This window comes from Pavona decussata, unplaced genomic scaffold (assembly GCF_977016875.1).
Source record: "Pavona decussata unplaced genomic scaffold, jaPavDecu1.1 SCAFFOLD_260, whole genome shotgun sequence".
In the NCBI taxonomy this organism is placed as follows: domain Eukaryota; kingdom Metazoa; phylum Cnidaria; class Anthozoa; order Scleractinia; family Agariciidae; genus Pavona; species Pavona decussata.
In genome coordinates, this window is record NW_028145663.1 from 1,730,119 (window position 1) to 1,752,827 (window position 22,709).

The 22,709-nt window shown below is 39.9% G+C and overlaps 1 protein-coding gene across 1 annotated transcript in view; it reads right to left on the reverse strand.

Annotated features, from left to right (window-relative positions):
- The window catches only part of LOC146456227 (MAM and LDL-receptor class A domain-containing protein 1-like), a 92,388-nt gene that overhangs the window by 57,922 nt on the left and 11,757 nt on the right, over positions 1-22,709 (reverse strand). The window contains exons 2-11 of the mRNA XM_085093319.1: positions 19,028-19,152; positions 18,297-18,422; positions 11,376-11,632; positions 10,082-10,205; positions 8,868-8,999; positions 7,338-7,606; positions 6,339-6,453; positions 6,116-6,241; positions 3,729-3,988; positions 1,253-1,343 (exon numbers count right to left, since the gene is read on the reverse strand). Coding sequence (XP_084949445.1) covers positions 1,253-1,343; positions 3,729-3,988; positions 6,116-6,241; positions 6,339-6,453; positions 7,338-7,606; positions 8,868-8,999; positions 10,082-10,205; positions 11,376-11,632; positions 18,297-18,422; positions 19,028-19,124 — 1,597 coding nt within the window. The 5' untranslated portion in view covers positions 19,125-19,152. The remainder of the gene's footprint in view (positions 1-1,252; positions 1,344-3,728; positions 3,989-6,115; positions 6,242-6,338; positions 6,454-7,337; positions 7,607-8,867; positions 9,000-10,081; positions 10,206-11,375; positions 11,633-18,296; positions 18,423-19,027; positions 19,153-22,709) is intronic.

A 22,709-nucleotide genomic window follows, 5' to 3' on the forward strand; every position in this document is an offset into this window, starting at 1 on the left:
CAAAAACCGCATTGGGTATCATTTGCCTGGATGTAACTCAGATCAAGTTTAGTTTAAATGCCTTTGATATGCACCGAAAACGTAGGATGGCATATGTGGTTACGGAAATTTAAAGTAGTTATGTCACATCACGCACATGCGCAGTGTAAACTAACAATCTTAAAAAAAAAAATGTCGCCCGTCACCCGTCGCCCGCGGCCGCTGTTTCTCAAGTAGTACGCAAACGCTGTGAAATCGGGGACAATCCATATATCTGCCCGGACTCTGTGGACCAAAAGGCTTAATATTTGCCACACCACATCTCCTGGTTTTGACTATTGTTGACTTATTTTACCGATGGGAGAATCATGGTTTCAATTCTTGATATGTTCGACCACAGGGCACCCATGCAAACTGTGTGACCGTTTGTATTTTGAATTTATAGAGGAAATGTATGGGAAAGTCGAAAATCCTCGTATTATCGTACTAGATTGTGATTAATATTCTCATTTAACATCAAAATAAACGTATTTTTATCTTAAATGTTGTGTGTTGTCGTTCTTGAGGTGGAAGACGGCGATTTTAGCGATTTGAAGGGTTCGGCGTTGAACGTTCCAGTCTATTCTCCGTGTCAACCAGCGGCTTTCATATTTCATGTAAAGATTTTCTGAAGTGATTTTCTTCATTGGGTTTTAAATAGCTCTTCTATTTCTCGTGATATTCTACCGCTGCGAATATCTTGTGGTAAGTTCTTTGTTGTGTTTTATCAATAAATTGTGCCTGGTAAAATGTTTGTGAAATTTCATTATGTGAAGTGGCACGTTCTTTGTTTTGACTTTGTTAACGTCACTGAAAAAACCTTAAATGGTTATCACGATTTTCTGTTTAGGTATAAAAGCGGTAAAATTGGGTGATCTTTTTCAAAACAAACTAAAAAGTGATCGGTTTCTGCTGTAATCATCACGAGCACCAAATTATTCATCCCATCTAGATTTTGTACGGAAACGCGCCGACTGGTCGAGCGCCCCGCTTCATGTCAGTTACTGTGAAGAACAATAGAATTTTGACGGATTTCCCCTACACCTAATGCGCAGGTTCACCGCGTGACCTAGCCCCGTTAATGTGCACGTGTATTTGACAGAGTAATAACAATTGGTGCAAACAATACAAATTCCGGAAGGGATCATGGCCGGAAGTGAAGCGGTCTATTGTTGGAAAATTAACTCTAACTTCATGGGCATTTATATTGACATACATATTGTCATCTCGATACCTGGTTGATGGCAAGGCCCTTTTTGGAATGAAACGTCGTCCAACGCAGCTTCCCCAAAATAATCGCTACCTCTAATGCCATCGATAATTACCTTGAAAAGAAAAATATATATTTGGATAGGAGTAAACTTTGAAAAAATACGACACATTTAATTTTAAAGAGAAACGTCATCCTTCTTTCGTTCAACGATCATTCTCAGTTGCGGGTGAAATTTACAAGTTACACCAAATGCAATAATAACAACACTGAATTATAAATATGTACGAAATTACAGCAGTTAGCACTAACTACAAACGAAAACAAGATGGTGCATAGAAAAAGGGTAAGATGAATAAGAACTGTGTGACAAATTAAACAAAAGAATTAAAATAACAGCGCGACCCCCTGATCAGGGTCAATACTTCCAGAGAGCTTGTTCGGATCTTTACATCAAATAACTGACACATAAGACAACGTGAAGAAATGGTTCTAATCGTTTGTCAGCTAACTGTAGATTTTAAAAAGGCTAAGTAAAAACTTGTTGCCTAAGAATCTTGTTTAGCAAGTTGCGATTGTTTGTTGCGCGTATGCACCAACCAATGAGAGAGGTGTAGGAGCTGACGAGTTGACGTACATCACTATGGACTTCATCTGGTCGATACACAGACCTTTTGCTTTACATAAGTGTAAAGCCTGACTGTTTTCTCTTGTAAACGGGCATGTTCACTTGAAAGCACAGCCAGGTCATTAGCATAGTCAAGGTCTTCGGAACGGGAAATCAGAGTCCATTTTATGCCTCTAGGTAGGTTAAGGGTGGCATTTCTCATGATGCAGTCGATGATGGTAAGAAACAGAATCGAGGAAAGAATACTCCTTTTCCTCACACCACGCTTGACTCCAAATGCCTCTGGCATGCAGTGTATTTTTTCTGTCAAATGCCTTCTTGAAGTCAATGAAGTCCGTGTGTAAGGGGGTGTTCAATTTCTCAACAATGTTGCATAGGGTGGATATCTAGTCGACACGCAGCCTATTCCACTACAGAAACCCGCCTGTTCAAATCTCAGCTTTTTACCAATCGTCTCAAAAACACCTTGCAGAAGACCTTGATTGGGATTGAAAGTAGTGTAATCCCTCTCCAATTGTCATATTTTTGTAGGTTGTTCTTCCTTGGCTCTGGTGACTTAACAACGAGGCCTTTGCACCGGACATCATGGATGGTCTTCTCTTCCACAAACCTCTGAAGGAGTCTCTTATCACCCGGTAGTTGAGTTCCCGTCAGCTTTGAGCATCTGCATAAATGTTATTTGTTCCCGGGGGTTTTCCCGTTTTTCAAGAATTTGATGACACTGGGAACCTATTCTTTAGCTGGTGGATTGGTGTCAATGAGGTGTTCGATATCTACTGGTTGAGGATGAGGTGAGGCTCTGTCTTAGGTCGGTTCAGTTCCTCTTGAAAGTACTGCGCCCATCTTGCTACCTGCTGCCTCTCTGTTAGTAAAGCATTTCCATTCTTATCCTTCACTGGAACAGAACGGCTTGAGTATGAACCACACAGCTGTTTTGAGATGGTGAACACTGTTTACATATGCCCTTTTAGGGCGGCCCTTTCAGCCTCTTTACTTTTTTCCTCTACAAAGGCCCTTTTGCTCTTTCGAACGGCTCCGCATTTGCCTTTGTATACAGCTTAAAACTGGTCCATTAACCTGGTTGACTTAGTGTAGTGTTCAGTAACTTCCCTTTCAGCTTTCAGCCTTCGTCAATTTTCAATTAGTTCAAATAGCAGGTGTAATCCACCCTTTATCGTTCGTCTTGCGAAAGCCGAGAACCTTCCTGGCAGTGTGCATAGGCACCTCTGATGTCGTCCCTTTCTTGATGACTACGGGCTGAGGCTCATCAGAAAAAAAGCGATTTCTCAACTCCAGGACAAAATTCTTCTTTACTCAAGCACTTGCCGTTGCTTGTTCCCTGATCTTGTTTGTCAATGTTTCATCTTGATGACTTCTGTAACTATACAGTGGTCACTACCAGAATATAGTCTCCACGGTAGACCCTATGATCAATCGCCTTATTTTCTTAAGTTTAGATTTAGGCTCACTTATGCGTCGATCGTGGCAGTTTCCTTTTGAATTTTCGAAACGAAAATGGAGAACCATGGTTGAATTAATTGTGCTTGGTTAGACATATACTAGTTATACATATACAAGTTAAACAGTTAGAAATACAAAGTATTTGAAATAATTTCCGTTAGCCTGATCAATTATTTTCAGCAGTACCCATCGGGCATTAACAGTTTTTGAAAACAGACTATGGGAATGGCGGGAAAAAGAAGCTATTCAAATGTCCCACAGTATATCTGTTTAATAGAGATTCGCTTAACAAAAGCTTAACAGAATTTAGTTAAATACAAGGAAATTCTCTTAGAACTTGTGTCCCTAAATAGGCCAAAAACATGACAATATTTATCAATAATAATATTAAAAAAAAACTATCCAACTTACTTGATAGATGCCAGTCTCATTTATGTTTACTTGTCCCTGTAACCACCGGTTTCCACGATTCTCAGACTTAAGCCAAACCGGTTTCAACCCGTTTGAGCCTTGACTCCTTATGTATATAACAACACAACTCATGGTAGCGCCATACATGTGGTAGTAGAACGTCATGCATTTTGGTCCGCGCATCCATGGACTCAACAGTCGGGCAGTGTCTTTGGGCTTTCGTGGACTAGAAGTTTTGATATAAATGTATGCTCCAAGTCCTACAGAGAGGTAAAAAAATAGTAGTATAAAAATTTGGAATCTTCCATTGGATACAGACTTTGTTTGATAAGTCAATCGATCAGTTAACCCCCTGCCAGGTGGGAGAACTCCATATACCCGTCTACATGGGGAACAGGCGTTTAATCCAGGGGTGTCTACATCCTAGTTAAATACTAAGGAGCCAATCAGAGCACGCGCTTTTTCATACCCAGGGACAAGCATTTCAAAATGCGGCGTCATTGTAACAATGCAATACATTTCCTCAACAACAACAATAACAACAACAACAACAACAACAACAACAACAACAAAAATAGGTGCTCGATGAGCACAGGAATCTACGGCATTGAAGTTGATTTCAAGAAGGGTATGAGTAGCTATGCTTTTGCCCGGGTAAACATGCAGTCAGAATGAGAGAATTGTTATATCCAGTCAATGAGGCAAATATGAAATAAAGACAGTGTAGAATACTTAATTCTACTATCATCTTCTTATTGTTGGAACTGACAACTTTGACATTTGGTAGTGTTCATATCTTTATTTACCCTCAGATTTTTAGAGTAGCTTATGCAGCTAATATCTCCGAGAATTTACCTACCCAACCATGAGAATATGCACGCAAAGACCAGACCATAACCCCGGGAACTACGTCCCATACGTTACGTGTTAGCAACAGATCGATGATTTCAAAAGTTAATAAAGATGCTTTTGAATAAACACTACAATACAGTGCCTTTCACTTAAGCTTCAAATACGGTTGAACCCCTTTATTACGGACACCAAGGGGACAGGGATAAGTATCCGCATTATAGAGGTGTCCGTTTTAGAGAGGTAGGCTTTATATGGATTTCGGTCTCTCAAGGACCAAGTGAACTGTCCGTAATAGAGAGGTGTCCGCATTAAAGAGGTGTCCGTAAGGAGAGGTTTCACTGTATTTGCAGGACGACTAATCACATGCTCATGATAACCAGCATACATAATCCGCCGAACGGGCTGGATAACTCCTTGAAAGAGTTGCAAGGACAAAAGCTGAATAATCCCTCGAAAGAGCTTAGTAATCCCACCAAAGGGCTCAATAATCCATCAAAAGTGCTAATGATCCCCCGAAGGGGATTGTTTGTAAACTAATCGTAGATTGTCGACGGAGACACAAGGGGGTCTCCAAATGTACATTCTTATTGTTTATCTCCAACAGTGAATTTGTGACTTCGCCGCCATTTACTGGTAACTTGAATAAGTCAAATTGTTACTGGTAACTTGAATAAGTCAAATTGTATACAATCATCATACAAAATGCTGTACTCACCAAAATTTTAAGCTTATCTTTCATGCATGCTAGAAGCACTGCTCCCAACGCCGCGAAAATTGACAGGTTTCAAGACTAACCGAAAGTCTACCGACGAATCAATCGGACTTTATATATTATACAGGGCTCAGTTGTTCAGAGCTCGATTAAGCTAATCCTGGGCTAACGTGAACTTTGATTCGATTTGCATGACTAGTCATGAAAAAGTTTTCGTCGAGGTTTTTGTCCTTCAGTTTTGACTTGGCCTTTTCTTTGCCATTAGCTTAAAATTAGCTTTCTAAGAAATTTTTAACGAGCGAAATGAGAATCTCGGTTAACTTTTAATCGGGGGATTAACGTTAATCGGCTTTCGAGCAACCGGGCCCAGGTATAATAAAATTCGACAGATGAAAAGTATCACAAAACGCGACAGGTATATATGAGGATTACTGCTTGTGTAGCTGTTTTAACTTTCAGAGCTAAATAGTACTTTTAGATATAATGATATTGTATTATACATTTGAAATATTTCTCAAAATGATCGTAAATACACACACAGCCTTTGGGGTGTATATTTATTGACTCTCACGACCAGCCCGTTACCTATGACCGAAGGTCATGGGTAAAACAAAATAACTAAACAAGGGAACGATTTTGTATTTCTCTTTTTCTCTTTCACTGCCCACGTCGATTACCTCTCGCTACCTTAATTGATTGATTGATTGATTGATTGATTGATTGATTGGATATGTTTGAAGATGCGCCGCTATGAATACCTACCACGATATCACAAAATGCGACAAGTATCATACCCAACCACAACAACAAATTGTTTCAGCACCTGATGTATGATCACGGTCCGGTCCCGTGTTCTGGCTTGGTGTCATGTTTCGTTGTCGCGTCCATTTGAAACCGGAAGTATACTTGTTCCTCCAGAAACACAAGTGGAGGTCAAAGTCACAATTTTCTTGGAAAAGAACAAAAGAATTACTTGAAACAAAGGACTCGTTGAGACAAACATAAATGAATAAAAGTATTGATTGAAATCGGAGGGAAATACAAACCTTGCGGAATCAGTCCAGTTCCATATTCTTCCTCACAAATCCCATCAGTAAATGTTACATCATCTACAGCTATATCCCCTACATAGCCTTTGCCAACAGTTGCTGTCAATATGATCTACAACGATAATTAATCAACAAAGTCAGGGACCAGTAACAATTTATCGGTAACCTTACACGCTCAGCCCAGTGTATTTCAATTGTTGTGAAGCTTATGTTAGGGTGTATTTTCGACTGTAATTTTAGAATACAGTTGTCTTTTCCTTTCGGTAGTTTTGACAGATATTTTCCAGATCATTTGGCATTTTCCTGTTGCTCTAAGTTTACAGTTAACAGTTGTGCTGTCGACGTGTTTGCCTACTTCCTTTACCCTTGACTGGGGCCTCCTCGATCGTTGAAGTCATGACAAACACTCGATCACTTTATCTTCCTAATTGGTTGCTCTGTTATCTGTTTTCTAAGAACAGTTTTGTTGTTACTCCCTGCTGGTGTTTGGCAAAAACCAGTTCTTTTCTTTGGTAAGGACCCTCTGGCCTTACAGTCGCCTAAGTAACACAATGTGCAACGATGTGCAATGTTAGCAGATAATTATGTTTTATCCAACTTCCCCCAGGTGTCGCCGTCGTCATTTCTTCGTGGTTCCTAGGTTCCTTGAAACAGTAACCATGCCCAACATGGTAATAGTTTTGAAGGAAAGTGGAGGCCTCTTTGCTGTCCCGCGTGGCAGTTTGATCTCAATTCCCGCACAGAACAAGAACTTTTAATTTTGTCAAGTCTTGACTAGATGATTGACTCTCCCGAAGCTCACCCTTAGTCTTTATCATGCCTAATGAGTGGGCCCTACGTTTAAGACCCAACTTTGAATCGAATTCAGAATTTCTGGATAAGTCTACCATCGATATGCGAAATGGTAGAGTGGCCTCACTAGGATCCGCCACTGCAAGTTGTTATACACCAACCCTCACCCATTCTCAAAATACGAATATTTAGAACTCTGCCCACCTGAAATGCACCGCCACTGTAACCAATATCAATACTAGCTTTTCTCCATTTGTCCTCCTGCTGCCCTTTCATTCTCCATAGCATGATCGCTTCATTTATCGGTGCTTCAAGCAACAGAAGAGACACATCAAGACTTTCTATATGATGTCCAGTCATGTGATAATAGAAACGAAAACACCTAGGACCCTCCATGAGTGGACTCAGTAGCTTTGCAGTATCATTTTCTTTTCTCGGTTGCGAAGACTCGATGTATATGTATTTTTCACCTTCTAAAAATAAGAGAATACATAGATGGAATTGGTATGACCATGACCATTGCCATTAGTCTATAGCAAAAATTTGGTCGTTATTCCAAACTGGGATGGGTTGGGGGGAAGGGGTATTTGGCTGGACCCGGGGAATTGGCCTACGTCCTTACCATCCATACTAAATGGCCCAAAAGATGCCCCTCGCTAGCTGGGCTCCACTCGGCCCAATTAAAACAATTAACCGTTTCCTGAATAATTCCTCGTTTTCGTCCTTGGCCCGCGTGCACGTTACCACATAACACTAAGGTCCATGGAACGCTAGTGCCTTATCTGAAAGTAATAAATTCTTTAAAACGGCGATCTCCAAAACAATTAGAAGTTCCTTGTATGGAGTCCAAGTAAGAATACAGAATAGGTCTGGCTTTAAGACTCAGGAAAAGTCTTTCTTTCAACGTTCTACATGATGATGTATCTATTAGCTTTATGCTTTGAAACTGTTTTAACATTAAAAGCCAGTATGATCCTAGATGTAATGCCCAACTTTAGTATATATCTGCAGTTAACTATTTAACAAATAGATTCCATTTTGCCGTGCGTCTGTACTCTGGGTAACGCACAGATGACGTCAAAGCGTGGTGAGAACAAAGAAGTACGCTACGAGCCGCAGGCGAGTAGCGTGACTGATGTTCTTACCACGTTTTGACGTCCTCTGTGCGTTATCAGAGTACAGACCCACGGCAAAATGGAATCTATTTGTTTTATACAATAACCAAGACTTTTGACCACATTTCGCGCGCGAGCATCACGTTGATTGAGTCGAGTCGAGACCATTTATACACACACGCAGTTGTAATCCTCTACATTAGAGTATAATTCGAAAAAATTTAACTTCAAAACTAACCTTTATTCCAGTAGGAATTTCATGCCCCCAAAATATTACAGCATGTCAGTCGCTTCACTGTGATTTGTAATCGATTACTCGCCATTACCGATTTCTATTGGCGACAAATTTGAGAAAATATTTCCTTCCTTTTCACGTCACAACACAGTTCTAGTTTTTTTGACCTGGTTGAGGTCACTCTCAACGGTTTTTATCCAATTTTTCATCGGAAAGTTTTCCTTTCTTGCGAAAATTTGCCTACAAATTTGCCAACAAACTCCGCTCCACCAATCACAGCGCGAGTTTTACACCGCTCATATTGACATGTGCATTTTTGTCTGCCTAAAAATAGGAACAAATTAAATGATATTTTTTCGGAAGATGTTATTTTTTCTGGGTTACCAGTATGATTTGACTTCGCAGGTCCAGTTCCAAGACTTGGGGTTTCATTTTTCCTCAAGGACCAATTGAATTGGTCCCAAGAATCCAGAAGGTTACGCCATCCACAAAAGCTCTGACTGAAGGTACAGTTCGCTGGAATTAAAATGATCACATCAACTTTCTATAGATTAATAATTAACAATCAGACAGTCAACCAGGTGCTGCCTAGTTGACTTCACCGAGTTCAAGATTCGGTATGGGTCAACGGTGCGAGCCAGTTCTGCTTAAATATTATCTAAATATTATCGAAAACAGCGGAAAATGTTCTGAACTGGACACAAACACGTCTACTCAATTTGAGGGGTGTAGAAGTGCAAGACTCAAAACATTCAACTATCCAATTCTATATTGTAAGACACTCGATTGACTCAGCAGAGAGACACCAGGAATCTTTGGGGTAGCTCCTCTTCATTCTTATAGAAACTGGTCCTTCACTACAACAACTCGACGACAATTCTACATCTTTACTACAAGTATCACTCAAATCACGCCTTACTTTATAATGTGCTGTAAACATGTTAAAGACTGTAATTCACTGACCAAGGCCAGATAGTCCCAACCACAGATAAGGATTGGTTTTGCCAATTAACACTAACAGGAAAGGACAACACAACTGTTCTAAGAAAAAAGACAGAAAGGGAAACTAACCAGGCTGATAAAACCCTTAAGTGTTTTGCCTTGATTTCAACCTTCAAGAAGGCCCAAGCCAAGGTTAAAGGAAGTAGGCAAACCTGTCCACAGCACAACTGTTAACTCTAATCTTTGAACAACAGGAAAATGCCAAATAATCTGGAAAATATGCATCAAAACTATCGAAAGGAAATAACAACTGTACTCTAAAATTAACGTCTGAAACACACCCTTACATTAGATTCACAACAATATTTATACATTTTACGAACTACAAAATAATTTTTTAAATTTTCAGAAAGCCAAAAGTTAAACATGAGACTTTCGGGGACATCTAAAGCAATTAACGCCGCATTATTTTGGAATCTTAACGACATTTTTTTCAATTCTCATCGATTTCTTAAAAAGAGGTTAGCCAAAATAATAATAATAATAATAATAATAATAATAATAATAATAATAATAATAATAATCTCCAGTTCGTGACTGTCTGCTACGTTTGCCCTGACTGCAAAACTAACTCAGTAATCTTTGAGAGCTATTACCTTCAAACACTTGAGATTGCGTGGCATTTTCAATGGAACCACACGTCAAATTGTCGCTGAAAATGACGTCGTCGACAGCGATGTTGGATGTGTATGAGACACCAGCCACTCCCTCGATTACAACCTGTAAAATAGGATAGGAAGTAGGTAAGTATCAGCATAATATTTTAAGAACAAATTTATTTTCAGAGAATTGCAGTTCATAGAGCGAAATTGCGCAAAGAATTTCAGAACAATTTTAAGGAATGCATCCTAATCACAAAGAAGAGAAGGACGAGAAAGAGCGGTAAAAGGTGAAATCAATAACATAAATAGAAGTCACAAGGCAGAGACAGGTTTTACACGTTTTTAAAGTGGAGATTGGTAGTTCAATTTGTCCCAAGTGTCGTACTAGTTAATAGCGAGCTATAGTAAAGATGACGGCGACGGGGTAACGAGAACGTCAATAAACAATAAGCTTTATATATACCGTAATACCCAAAACAACACTGCAAGTGCATTGCACTTTTTGGTACATTTCTGTGCCGTCACTGCACAACTATGATGGGACGTTTAATGAAGGACTCAAACACTACGACGAATTTGTCTTTCTTTTTCTAAACTTGGTGCGGTCTCCTAGAATTCATCCCCAGCAAATTTCACCTACAGCGAGTTGGAAAAATTGCCACGACGATTGAAAAAACGCGACTTCATTTTAAAAGTGACAATTTCGCTGCCGTCGCCGTCGTCGTTGCTAAAGCTTCCTAATGATAATAATAATAGTAATAATAATAATAATAATAATAATAATAATAATAATAATAATAACAATAACAAGAACAATAATAATAATAATAATAATAATAATAATAATAATAACCACATCAATTTGTTTCCGAGGCATCAAGCCGTAAGGATATTCTTTCCCCAGATGACTTGTTGGTTCATCACAGTGCTATCGCCATAAAAACTGATCCATACAAAAATCCGAGTCGATAGAAACACTATGGAATAAAGAATATCCAAGGTCACTCCGAGACAACATGGATTGATCGACCGTCAGATCGACGGCCAGGGGCAGCGCTTTTCGCATGCAAACAGTACAGAGGAACCTCATTTGTGAATAATTTTGGCTCTTGAATTTGTTTGCCTAGAATAAGTATGAATCCCGTTTAGAGCAGCCAGTGTACAGTTTCTCGCGTGGGTTTCAGACGTTCTCTTCTCTTTTAGGCAGTGTTTAGAGTGGTTGTCCAATAGATATTTTCTGCAAGTTAGTTTGCTGTCAAAATCTCCTATCACTGACTCATAACACTACCTGGAAGTCCCCATTCTGCTTGACGGGCACGCATCCCTGAGTCCAAGTCCTTGTCCTGAGATTTCCATGGCGACTCCAGATTCTGGAGTAACTGCCGTAAATTTTTGTGTAAACAAATAGAGACTCAATTGTGTCGCCATACATGGAGTAGAAGAACGTCATTCGCTTTGGGCCTTCCATCTTAGGACTAATTATCCTGGCCTTCTCGTGATACTTTCGAGGTTTGGACGTCTCAATGTAGATATATAAGCCATTTCCTGTGAAAAGTTTGATGTACTGTAATGATTTTATGGTTCCGAGTCCAATAAATCACATTGTGAAAGAAACACTAATTTATTAGTCCTTTCCCAGTCTCGAGGTTAGGGCGTTATTAATTGCTGCCCGAGTTTGAGATTTCTTGCTTGGAGGTTGGGAGGTAAGATGTTTGTTAGCAGCACCCAGGCAAATCTGATTTAAAATTGTTTGGTTGGTCTGATTGCTAAGAACGATAACTTGAGCCATTTTCGGTGAAACAGCGCAGAACGAATGACTCAATATTCTCATATAGCAATCTTTTAGCTTGATATTAAGCGTAAATTTTTTGCGATTCGTTGCTTTCTAGCTAGTAGAGATGTGAATTGATTTTCAGTGCATCGCTGCGCTTGAAAACATGACTCGCAGCCACGAAATCGAGCTGTTTCACCCTAAATTAACAGCGCTTCAATCAATTTAAAGATAAATCGAAAATATAAGTCAAACACTCTAGCACTCTAGTAACTCTCTTTTTGGCCAAAGAAAACAGTGCTTGAAGTATTTTTATTCCCTAGTTATTAGAAGGAGAAAACGCACAGTACGAAAATTAGTTTGTAATCAAGACAACCGTGGCGGCGCGAATTTGATGATTTTTTGGACGCCTCCGGTCTAAGACGAAAGTTACAAGCAATGTAAAAGCGAACCAGCACAAGAATATTTCGGTGGTCAAGGTGCATGGACAAGAAAAAAGCTCTTTAATAGTAACACGTTTAGAAGACATAGAATGTTAAATTTCGTTGTAGTAAGTAGCACAAATTTTCCTTGAATGATACTGAAACGCATGATTAGGGCAATGGTCTGAGAGGCACCCTGCAATCACCTACCGTGTTTCGTGTTCGATTCTCAGTATTGGCAGAAAACATTTTAGTTTAATTTTAGTTATGGTAACCGTATGAGGATAGCGGCCCCGGGGTCATGGACTGTGCACTGGGGTGTTTTTATGCTCGGCGGGTGGGGGGCGGGGGTATTCCCCCAACACCTTTGTACCTTCAAGACCATTAAAGCTATGACATTGAGACCTGGAAGGTACATAGTACGTCCGAAATCATTTCCTTTGAGGTGTGGAAAGTGAAACGATGTCATCATATCACGTAAGAATTGCGTCGTTTGTTCTTCACTGCCGCCATCTCGGGTTTCTCATTTATAACTCGAAAAACAAAGAAAACCGTCCAAATTAACTCAGGTATAACCAAAACCGATACAGAAAAAATAGTTTAAAATGTAAAAGTTACAACTACAAACTTAAAATTAATCAAAAATAAGTTTTTAAAAATCCCGATTTAAAAATATGGCCATGGAAACATGGGCAACTATTATACGAAACTTTGGTATCTGCGATTTAAATGCCATATTTCATTTGCCACGTATCACAGATTAGTATGCTGGTAATGGATCTTTTATATGAAATCTAAATCGCAAAAAAATTCAAGTTTAACTGTTTTAGTTATGTTTAATATCGTTGTCATGGTAATATCGATTGAACCAAAATATAGCCCTTGACAAACTATAATCCAAAACCAATAACTGTGGTTAATTTTATGTCGATCTGACTAGATTAGACATCTTTCACGAGAGGACCAGGCAGGCGTGATACATGCCATCTCTCTGATTTGGATGAAACTTGACCAGATTAAAGTACCAACCCAAAAACTCTAACACACTGAGAGTAAGCCATCTCTGTGACTTTTCCCTTGAGAGTTAGACCACAACCCAACCCCCCCCCCTGCCCTGTTTTTTGCCTCAAATCCCAAAAAAATTGCCATTAAATTAGCATAAAAATAAACTTAGCTCCTGTTTACAAAAAGTAACGAATGTTATTGTTTCACGTGAATAAAGACTGGAACTGTGTTAGCTTACCGTACCACATTTCACATATCTGTGCTTAGTGACCTGGCCATGGATTGGAAGCAAGGCTGGGGCTGACCTTGTTTTTTATACAAACCTCACTGCTTTTCATATGTAGATCATTCTGTTCTTATGCTAACGAGTTTGCATTTACATATGAAAAGCAGTGAGGTTTGTATCAAAACAAGGTCACCCCGCCTCGCTTCCAATCCAAGGCCAGGTCACTAAGCACACAACTGTGAAATGGCCTATACTTAACCCATGTCACGAAAGATTTGAGAAAGTGGCAAATTAGCTCAAATTCTGATCCAAATATACCGCCGAAGTTCAAAATTCTCTTTTTCACTCCAATTTATACCTCGGCTCAAACCCATCCTTATACAGTACTTTACAATCGCGAATAAAGTTTTTGGCATCTGTTGTTTTTGGCCGACAGAAGCCGTTCAATTCGCGTGAACAGAGGCTCTTTTTAGCACAAAGAGAACTGAGAATCAAACTTGAGAAAACAAAATGTCACAGGAGTAATATATGATGATAATTTCTAGTATAATGGAATAAACAATATCTGTAAATACCATAAATATCCGTTAAAGAAAGCTTAGGTAATATTCACAGCAGTACAGCGTCGAGTCTCGAAATAGCAGTAATAACATACGAATTCGGCACTTACCGGTCTAAATATTAGAATCGATGCTTGTGATACTTGAGTTCTAAAGCATCGAAGTGTTACACTGGAGCTTCTCTGTCAACCATCCTGTTGCTTAGAATGTTACTGAAACCCTCCTGAATCATCGTACTTCGTCTTACCGTTAGTTATTTGTCAACGCGTATTACAAACTCCGAAATTACTGTTTGTAAGATAGTCAGTCCTGAGCTCACACTTTGGATTATCCAGTCAATTTTGCTTCCGAGAAACGTCAAAATAACAATTTAGCTGCATCGGCATGAAAATAAAGACCGTGAAGGTTGTAAATATTCGAACTTGATTCGAACGCATTCGATCACATATGAATGCGTGACATGAGCCCAGGAACTTGATCAGCGGTAGCTATAATAAATGATCGAGGCAGTGGTGATAATCTACAGCAACGAGACAAATAATTTTATGCCGAATAACTTGTGTCCAAAAACGTTCTTTAGTTTCGTGAAATTAATAATTTGCTTTATCCACTCACAGAAAAGCAGGTTCGTGATACTGGACTTCTTCAGGAGCCCTTAGATTTGAGCACTCATGTACAACCTTCGATTTTTGAAACCACCCATGTGCACCAATGATAATAAGGGGTAGTTTCTGACCAAAAAAAATCATTATATTTTGTAAACAGGAGCCAAGTTTAAGGAATTTTTGGGATTTGAGGCAAAAACCCCGGGGGGGGGGGGGTGGTCTAGCTCCCAAGGGAAAGTCGCAAAGATTGCCAACTCAATGTGCTAGAGTTTTTGGGTGGGTTCCTTAATCTGGCCTAGTTTCCTCCAAATCGGAGAAATGGCATGCATCACGTCTGCCTGGTCCTCTCATGAACTAAGACAGTCTTAAAGGCCGGTTAAAAGGGAATTGTACGATCCCGAAAAAAACTGTATCGAGCCACCTTAAATATCGGAATTTTTTAAGAAATTTTTGAAGAAACGGATTTCGGGATTTACTCAGTTCCACATTTGAATTTGTCATGTCAGTCAAAGCCCACAGTTTTACCGACGGAAAATTGTACTTACTTGCGAGATTCGACGATGAAATTACACCGCTTTGAGTAAAAGATAAAACGGAGGAACAAATTAACCTGAATAAGCAGACGAAAGACAGTCGAGGATTTGGAAACAAGGGCGAATATAACCATCGCACGCGCTCGAGTTCAAAATGATACAGCGTCTTTGCCACATGTCAAGGGTCAGTTAATACTCAGAATGTATGTTCGCCAGTTATTCCCTAAACCTTCCTGTCGAGCTACAATAGCAGCTTCCATCACACTTAACAGGTTGAATATTCACGTAAAGAATGACACACCGTCAAGCACTGACTCCCAGTCAATCTTGGAAAATATCAAGCCAAGATGCCAAATCGCCTTAGTATCGTGTTAGCGGCAGGAATATCAATCGATAACAGTAATATAATTATATATATATTATCTACAAGCATTGCTAGAAAGTTAGGCTGCTAGGAATAACCAAGGGCTTACATTTTTGGAGTCAAACTACGTATACAAGGCTTCATTTGACATTTTACATGAGCCGGTTTGTCACTGAGAACTGGCGGTTATTATTGGCAGACTTCCCTTACCAAATTGTAAACGGGACAAACCTATTCAACTACGAGTTGCATACGACAAAGTCGAGGTAATCGTACAGGGATCGGATTCGCTATGGCCGGGTTATACTTAAAGCAAAGTAATAAGTAGTCTTCTTTGCAAATAGCTTGAGTTTCAACCAAAGGACCGTGCATGAAAGATGAAGGAGTAGTCAAGAATGATTCAAAGTGAAGTTGAGGCAAGGGAGATGAATGAAACAATGAGAAAACGTTAGAGGAAACAAACTCAAAGTCATTATTATTATTATTATTATTATTATTATTATTATTATTATTATTATTATTATTATTATTATTAGAAAGCACTCCAACAGTCTACTAAATCCTCACAGGTAAATCCACTGTTTATTGCAAGGCTGAGTGTTTTCATCAGGTTGTGAAGAAGGGATAGTATACAAATGTTCTAAACAGCATCAAATTATATCATTGAAAGGCCAAGTGACATTGTATACAACTCAAACGAAAGCCAGAAAGAGAAACTTGCAGACAGATTGAAAAGGTTCCGGGGCGATGAAACGATTGCTTTTGCTGAGGAGCCAAATTAACGGATTAAACATAGAGGAGCAATTATTAAGGGCCATCAAGTTTGATAAGCAAAAAAGAACTGAACTGGACTGAACTCCCATCTGTAGCTGTTGTTTGGTCTGTGTTACAGGATTGAATTAACTATTTTCTCACTGCATACATAATTAGCCCGTGGCACGGGAAAGAATAAACTACTTTGAATTCCTTCGCGTAAGGGCCTGCGCGCTAGAGTGTTAGCTCGGTTTTATTCTTGGCTTTCACATGACGTCAAAAAAAAAACTGAAATTCATAACTAAACACAATTTTGGGTTTTTATCCTCATCACTTAAAAGAAAATATAAATTTCCATCGGCTTGCTTGTTTTCAGCAGGACAACAATTTTTTGTTTTGAAAATAGAGCAGTTTGAATTTTAGATTTTTGCGCAGTGCGTGACAGAAGGATTGCTGCTCTAAACATGTCACGTACATGAAAACATCGATTTGCCTCGTGTTTTTTTGAGGTCTGATCAGCTAATCAGAGAGAAGAAAGGCTTTGAAATAGCCAAGGTAAACTCTAGATGGTTTTGCTGGTTTCCGGCCGCCATGTTGGTGTCCCTCAGACGGGACACCAACATGGCGTCCCATACTAAACTCTGTAATTTTCCGTTGTACATTTCTGGAATAACTCGATTATGAGATAGCGCACAGCCTTGTGGCTTTCACACGTTGTTTATGTATCACTCTTCTACAACATATCAATTTCTTGACTTTATCTGTTGCTGAGGATTTTATTTTTTTACTTGCGTGACGATGTGTGAGGTGAAAACCACCAATTGCCTTTTCGACCAATTCAAGGGAGTTCGGTGCGGGTGACGTGAACGTTTCACCCTTCCCACCCCTCCTGGTGGCGGTTACTCCCTCATCTTTACATTTTGCTACACTCGGCACGCCGATTGCCTCGGCAGTCGCGGTTTCTTCCGATAACTTAGTTCCCGTGGCGAGGTAATAAGTGTGCAGTGAGCATATGTTACTATTTAGACTATTTATTTCTTTGTCTTCTGGGGCTGGGGAGGGCCCCCGTCCATAACTTCGAAAAATATTAAAGCTATGACAGTGAGATCTGAAGAATAAATAGCACGTCCAATGGTTTTCCTTTGCAACGGAAAGTGACGACGTCACGTGACATGGAAATCACGTTATGAATATCAATTGCAGCCATCTTGGATTTCTGGATATCCCCAAAACTTCAGGAAAGTACCAAAATTAAACGTAAAGGAATCAAAACCATTACAAATAAAAATTACGATAAGGAAGGTAATTTTTCTTGATTTTGAAAATTTTCCATTTTCTGAAAAATCCCCCTGTCGAAAATTGCCGGGTTGCCATGGCAAAATCAAATCATTCCCAGATAAATTTCTTTTAAGTCCTTAAATTTCAGGGCTTTTCCTCAAATATTACAAAAGTTATCCATGGTTCAAATGAGTCGCGAGCAAAATCTGCCCTAGCTCCTCCCCGCCCCACACCTGCACGTCTATATAGATCGAAGTTGTTTTAGTAGTATGATGGTATTTTCAGAGCCCAGCTAGGAGCAGCAATCTTTGCTACATAGTATCATACGCTGGTACTTGCTGATGACGGAAAGAAGTGCGTAAACAATGGAATTATTTACTGCAAGGGCCGTATAAACAAGGTGATATACCACAAGAAAGTAAGAACCAGAGCTGTTACCTGTAAGGAAGAAGCATCAAGTTCATGGTGTAAGAGGAGCAGTGGGAAGAGTTTTGTGAAACTGTACCACATGAATGCAGAAGGAACCGGTTGCAAGTGGGGTAACTTGAGTTGACGACAAGGGTAACGGTGCTCGAAGCAGTGTATTGAGCGGTTTCGTAGCTCGGTTGCGTTGATTGAATCAAAGTGGTCAGCATGGGGCTCGAACACATGACGATAACCATTAAACGTTGCCAAGTTTTCCGCTATCTTACCTGAGTGGTCTCTTGTCGGCCCGGTATCAGGACTGGCGGTGCTTCCTCGCCGGACTTGCCAGTCAAAGTGGTCCCAACGTTCATTCCGCCAGTGGCAGAGTGTTCCACGATCAAAGTTACAGTTTCCTTATATAAAGATAAAAACCCATAATTAGTTATTGATATTAGGATGAGGAATAGTCTACAGTTTTCATTATAAATGTTGCAGGCTTTGCTTTTGTGTGACTTGCCACGCACGCGCATGGAGAGCGTGACGTAATCACAAGCGCCGTAAAACAATGAGAAATTTCAACCTCGTTCCCAGGGTGTAGGACGTGAAGAGGAGAGACCCTGAAAAACGAGGTTGAAGAAATATATACACAACGATAGCACATAGGAGCAGCAGCATATGAATCATGGTAAACTCCCAGACGAGTCAGTGACAAAGCGCGAGAAAACACAAACTCGAATGCTGTTTTCCTCAGCTGTTTGTCGTGTGCAGATGAAGAAAACTGTATGGACGAAATATAAAATAACTGAGGAATGGACAAACCGAGAGTCTAGGCATTCTTGTATAAACGTAACACAGCCCTACTATCTCTATAATACTATCTATCTTGATGTCAAACCCGGGGAAAAAAGGAATTTTTTCTTTTCATACGAAATAAAACATGAATATTTAATCCAGCAAATAAAAAATTATGTCATATACACTTGAAAATTATAAATTTTCTACAAAGGAAAATCCTTACCAGTGATAGGTGATGGCCCACAGCTGGATCCAATTCTTATTGTGAATAATTCATACGTTAGGAAGAATAACAAAGCTTTTTGATAAAAGATCATCATTCTTCTTACTTGATTGGTGCACGATTGCCTATGAACGAAAATTTTTAAGCACTTTTCAGTATGTTCAACAGTTCTTCAAGATAAGGAGCATGTCTTCTGGTCAAGAAAGGCACTACTTTTTAATTTATGGTGTCTAATATTCCACGCTTGTCGGAAAATCTGGTATTTAGCAAAGTTCATAACAAACATTGGAGAAATCCATATCACAGCTCTGCAAACATTTATCACCACTCAGTCGCGTATTCACCATGAACATGCAGAACAGCAGAGAAAGGAGAAATATTGACAAATTATTTTGTCTGAGTACTTCTACCATAATGCAATGCCTTTAACGGCGCTTTCATGTAAGACGTTTGAAATAAGGAAAGAAATCCAGTTTTTGTTGTAGCACACATATAGCTACATATCTGTCTGATTTTGCTTAAAGATGCCCGGTACTTCCAGGTCTATATAAAAATAGGGCCACCTAAGCTGGAGATCCCTCGAGCCACGCCGAGCAGACACCCGCCTCCCATTGCTTTACAAAATCAACCTTGGGCATGTTGAAGTTGACTACGAACTACCTCAGACCAACAGAACGCAGAACCAGGCATTCTTAAACACTTAGGGCCAGTTATTAAAAGGCAGGTTAGACCGTGTTTAACAAAACCACGTTCTAAGCCGTTTTCAATTTTGTCAACAATTATATCTAAACATTGTCTTCTGCTGATGGTAATAAGAAGGCTTGCATTCCAGACTAGAAAACTATTTATCTAGTTAAAATAAATCCACTTATAAACAGATTTGGAGGCCCACTGATTGTCTTAAGCCGCGGCCTAAGTTAGACTCTGTTGAAATAACTGACAATAAAGCTTTTAGCTTTAATTTGAAAACTTAAACAAATAATTTTCTTGATGCACTTTTTATGCAAACTGTAACCTACGTCTGAATAACTCGTTTCTTGTAACTGTAGAAAGCTGTTTCTACATTAAACGCACTTGATAAAGTTATAGTTGTTGCCTCATGCTATTTGAATCTCTAGGTTTTACTTACTCGAATGCGAAGCGACTGACACAACGATTTTATGGTAACCGAACGACAGTTAACCTCAACTGAACTTGAATAATAATAAATGGCTTAAATATCCCTAGCCGTTCACACATTCTGCACGCATCTAGTATTTACGATGGTCGGTTGCTGGGGCTTTCCTCCCTCGACTCTCAAAACTGAGAGTTATAGGCTATGGACAAAATAAGAATGCATCAAACAAAACTAGACTTGGAAGGGAAGTAGGTGGATAAATTACCTAGCAATTGGTTATTATCTCATTCCATTTGACTGCTATTGTGACGTCATAAACGATGTCCAAATTTGGCATCAGAATTAAAATTCAGCAAAATAATGTGAAAAATGCTGTATTGGTTATCAGTATAAATTTCTATGATTTCTGGTGAAAACTCCATCTCAATCAGATAAAAAGACGTAAAGTTACAGCTAATTAAAGAAATGGAAATTTCCGCCCACATGACCATATATGGTCAAACTTTAGGAGTATTTAAACGCGAAAACAATAAAAAATATCGTAAGGGAGAAACGACAAAGCTGCATAAAATCGAAATTGTAGTTTTTTTGACTCAGCATATGTGGTGCTGTGACGCGTATTTATCACGAATTACGTCATTATGACGTCATTATAACGTCGTATTAGCTCTTCTGATTGGTCGCTCTGAATGCAGGACGCAGGCGTCGACGGTTTCCGAAATATTTCGCTCCAGATTCGGTCTGCACTTGATAACGTCTGGGTGACCGTCAGTGGGTTGCTGAATCACTGTGGCTTTCTGCCAGACTGGCTTATTAGGATCCAGTTGCACGCGAACATTCTGGTATTGCTTTAGATCCTGAGGCTGCTTGTCTTTTTCATTGTAGTAATCCGCTTGGGTCTGTTTCTGTGCCATCTGCGCTTCTCTGCTCTTCTCCAGATTAGGATGTGGATATTGATGAATGGGCAGTAGTAATCTATATTTGCGCTGGGTGAGCAGTTCTACTGGACTTAGTTCATCCGGTCTGATTGGTGTGGATCTGTAGATCAGCATTGCAAGATGTGGATCAGGACCTGACTCTTCTGCTTTTTCCATGATGTTCTTTGCCGTTTTGATCATGGCTTCAATGAAACCATTCGTCTGAGGGTACCTTGGGCTTGAGTGCTACACCTTGAACCTGTATTGAACAGCCAATGCTCTGAACTCCTCAGATGCAAATTGAGTTCCTTGATCTGTGTACACTACTGCTGGAATCCCATATTCCGCAAATATTGTCTTGAGGAGATTAATTACGTGACCTGACGTCTGATTAGACAGTTTCCTCACAGTAGAAAATTTGCTGAAATAATCTGCAACCAGTAGGTAGTGGTTGGGATTGGTGTTCAAATATGTCGATTCCATGCAAGGGGCTCCTTTTGTTGAGCTGGTTTGTGTTTCTGGCAAATGTCACATGTTTTCACTGCATTTCTGATGTCATCCGAGATTTTTAGCCAAAACACTGTCTCGCGTACTCTTAGCAGAGTTTTCTCCTCTCCTAAGTGCCTTGCGTGAAGATCTCTCAGATACTCTGCTCTCTGAATATGGTGAAACCATGCTGGCTGACTTGAGTACTGCTGGGGCAGTTCAAGTGGCGTGTAGTACACTAAATATGGGTTGATTGGAGTCTGGCTATTTTCGTCCACTGGTTGTGTATGCAAGCCATGTACTTGAGTTTGTTTGAATTTTCTGTTCTTTCCTGGTTTTGCTCGCTTGCCTTTGCAACACTTCTGGTAGTGCCCTTTTTTGCCACAGCTGTGACACGTTACATCCTTGGCTGGACACTTAGACTTTGGATGAGCTGGCCTTGCTCCTCAACAATAACAGTCCTGCCGCTTCATTCCATGCAACCTTGTGTTGGGACGTGTCATCTTTGTTGTGTCCCTTTCGTCTTGATTTTCCATCTTCTCGGTGCTTTTCTTGTACCTTGTGAACCTCATTTGACCCTTGTCGTATGGCTGTGGCTGCTGCCGATGCTGTGCTGAGAGTCTGCACAATCGATCTTTGACTTTGACAACCGCTATTGTAGATGTCGGTGGCAATCTTGATGACCCTGTCTGCTGTAAGTCTCTTTGCGTTAACACCTTGTATTGAGTAGCCGCGACGAGTTTGCTTCCCCTCGGTTTGGAGTGCTTCTCCAATTTCTCGAGATGCTTTTCCCATTTTTTGAGATCAGCTCTGACAAACGTCGCCTTGTCGAAAATATTTTGGCCGCGCTCTCCTGACCACTGGTAGATACACAAGCATGTGAATTCTGGATCTGCGTTTGTCATCTTTAAACCTTTGCATAAGACAGAAACCGCTTTCTTCCATTCTAGGAAACGCTCATGTAGGTTTCGATCGCTTGTCCAGTCGAGAATCGGTCCTTTTGTTAGCACTTCCTTAACCATTGAATTTCGCTTACGTCGCTAAAGCTCCGAATTCGAATTATTATAAAGGCTGGATTTTTTTGGGTCCTGACACCATGTTTCCTCATGCTATTTGACTCTTTAGTTTTTACCTACTCGAATGCGAAGCAACTGACACAAAG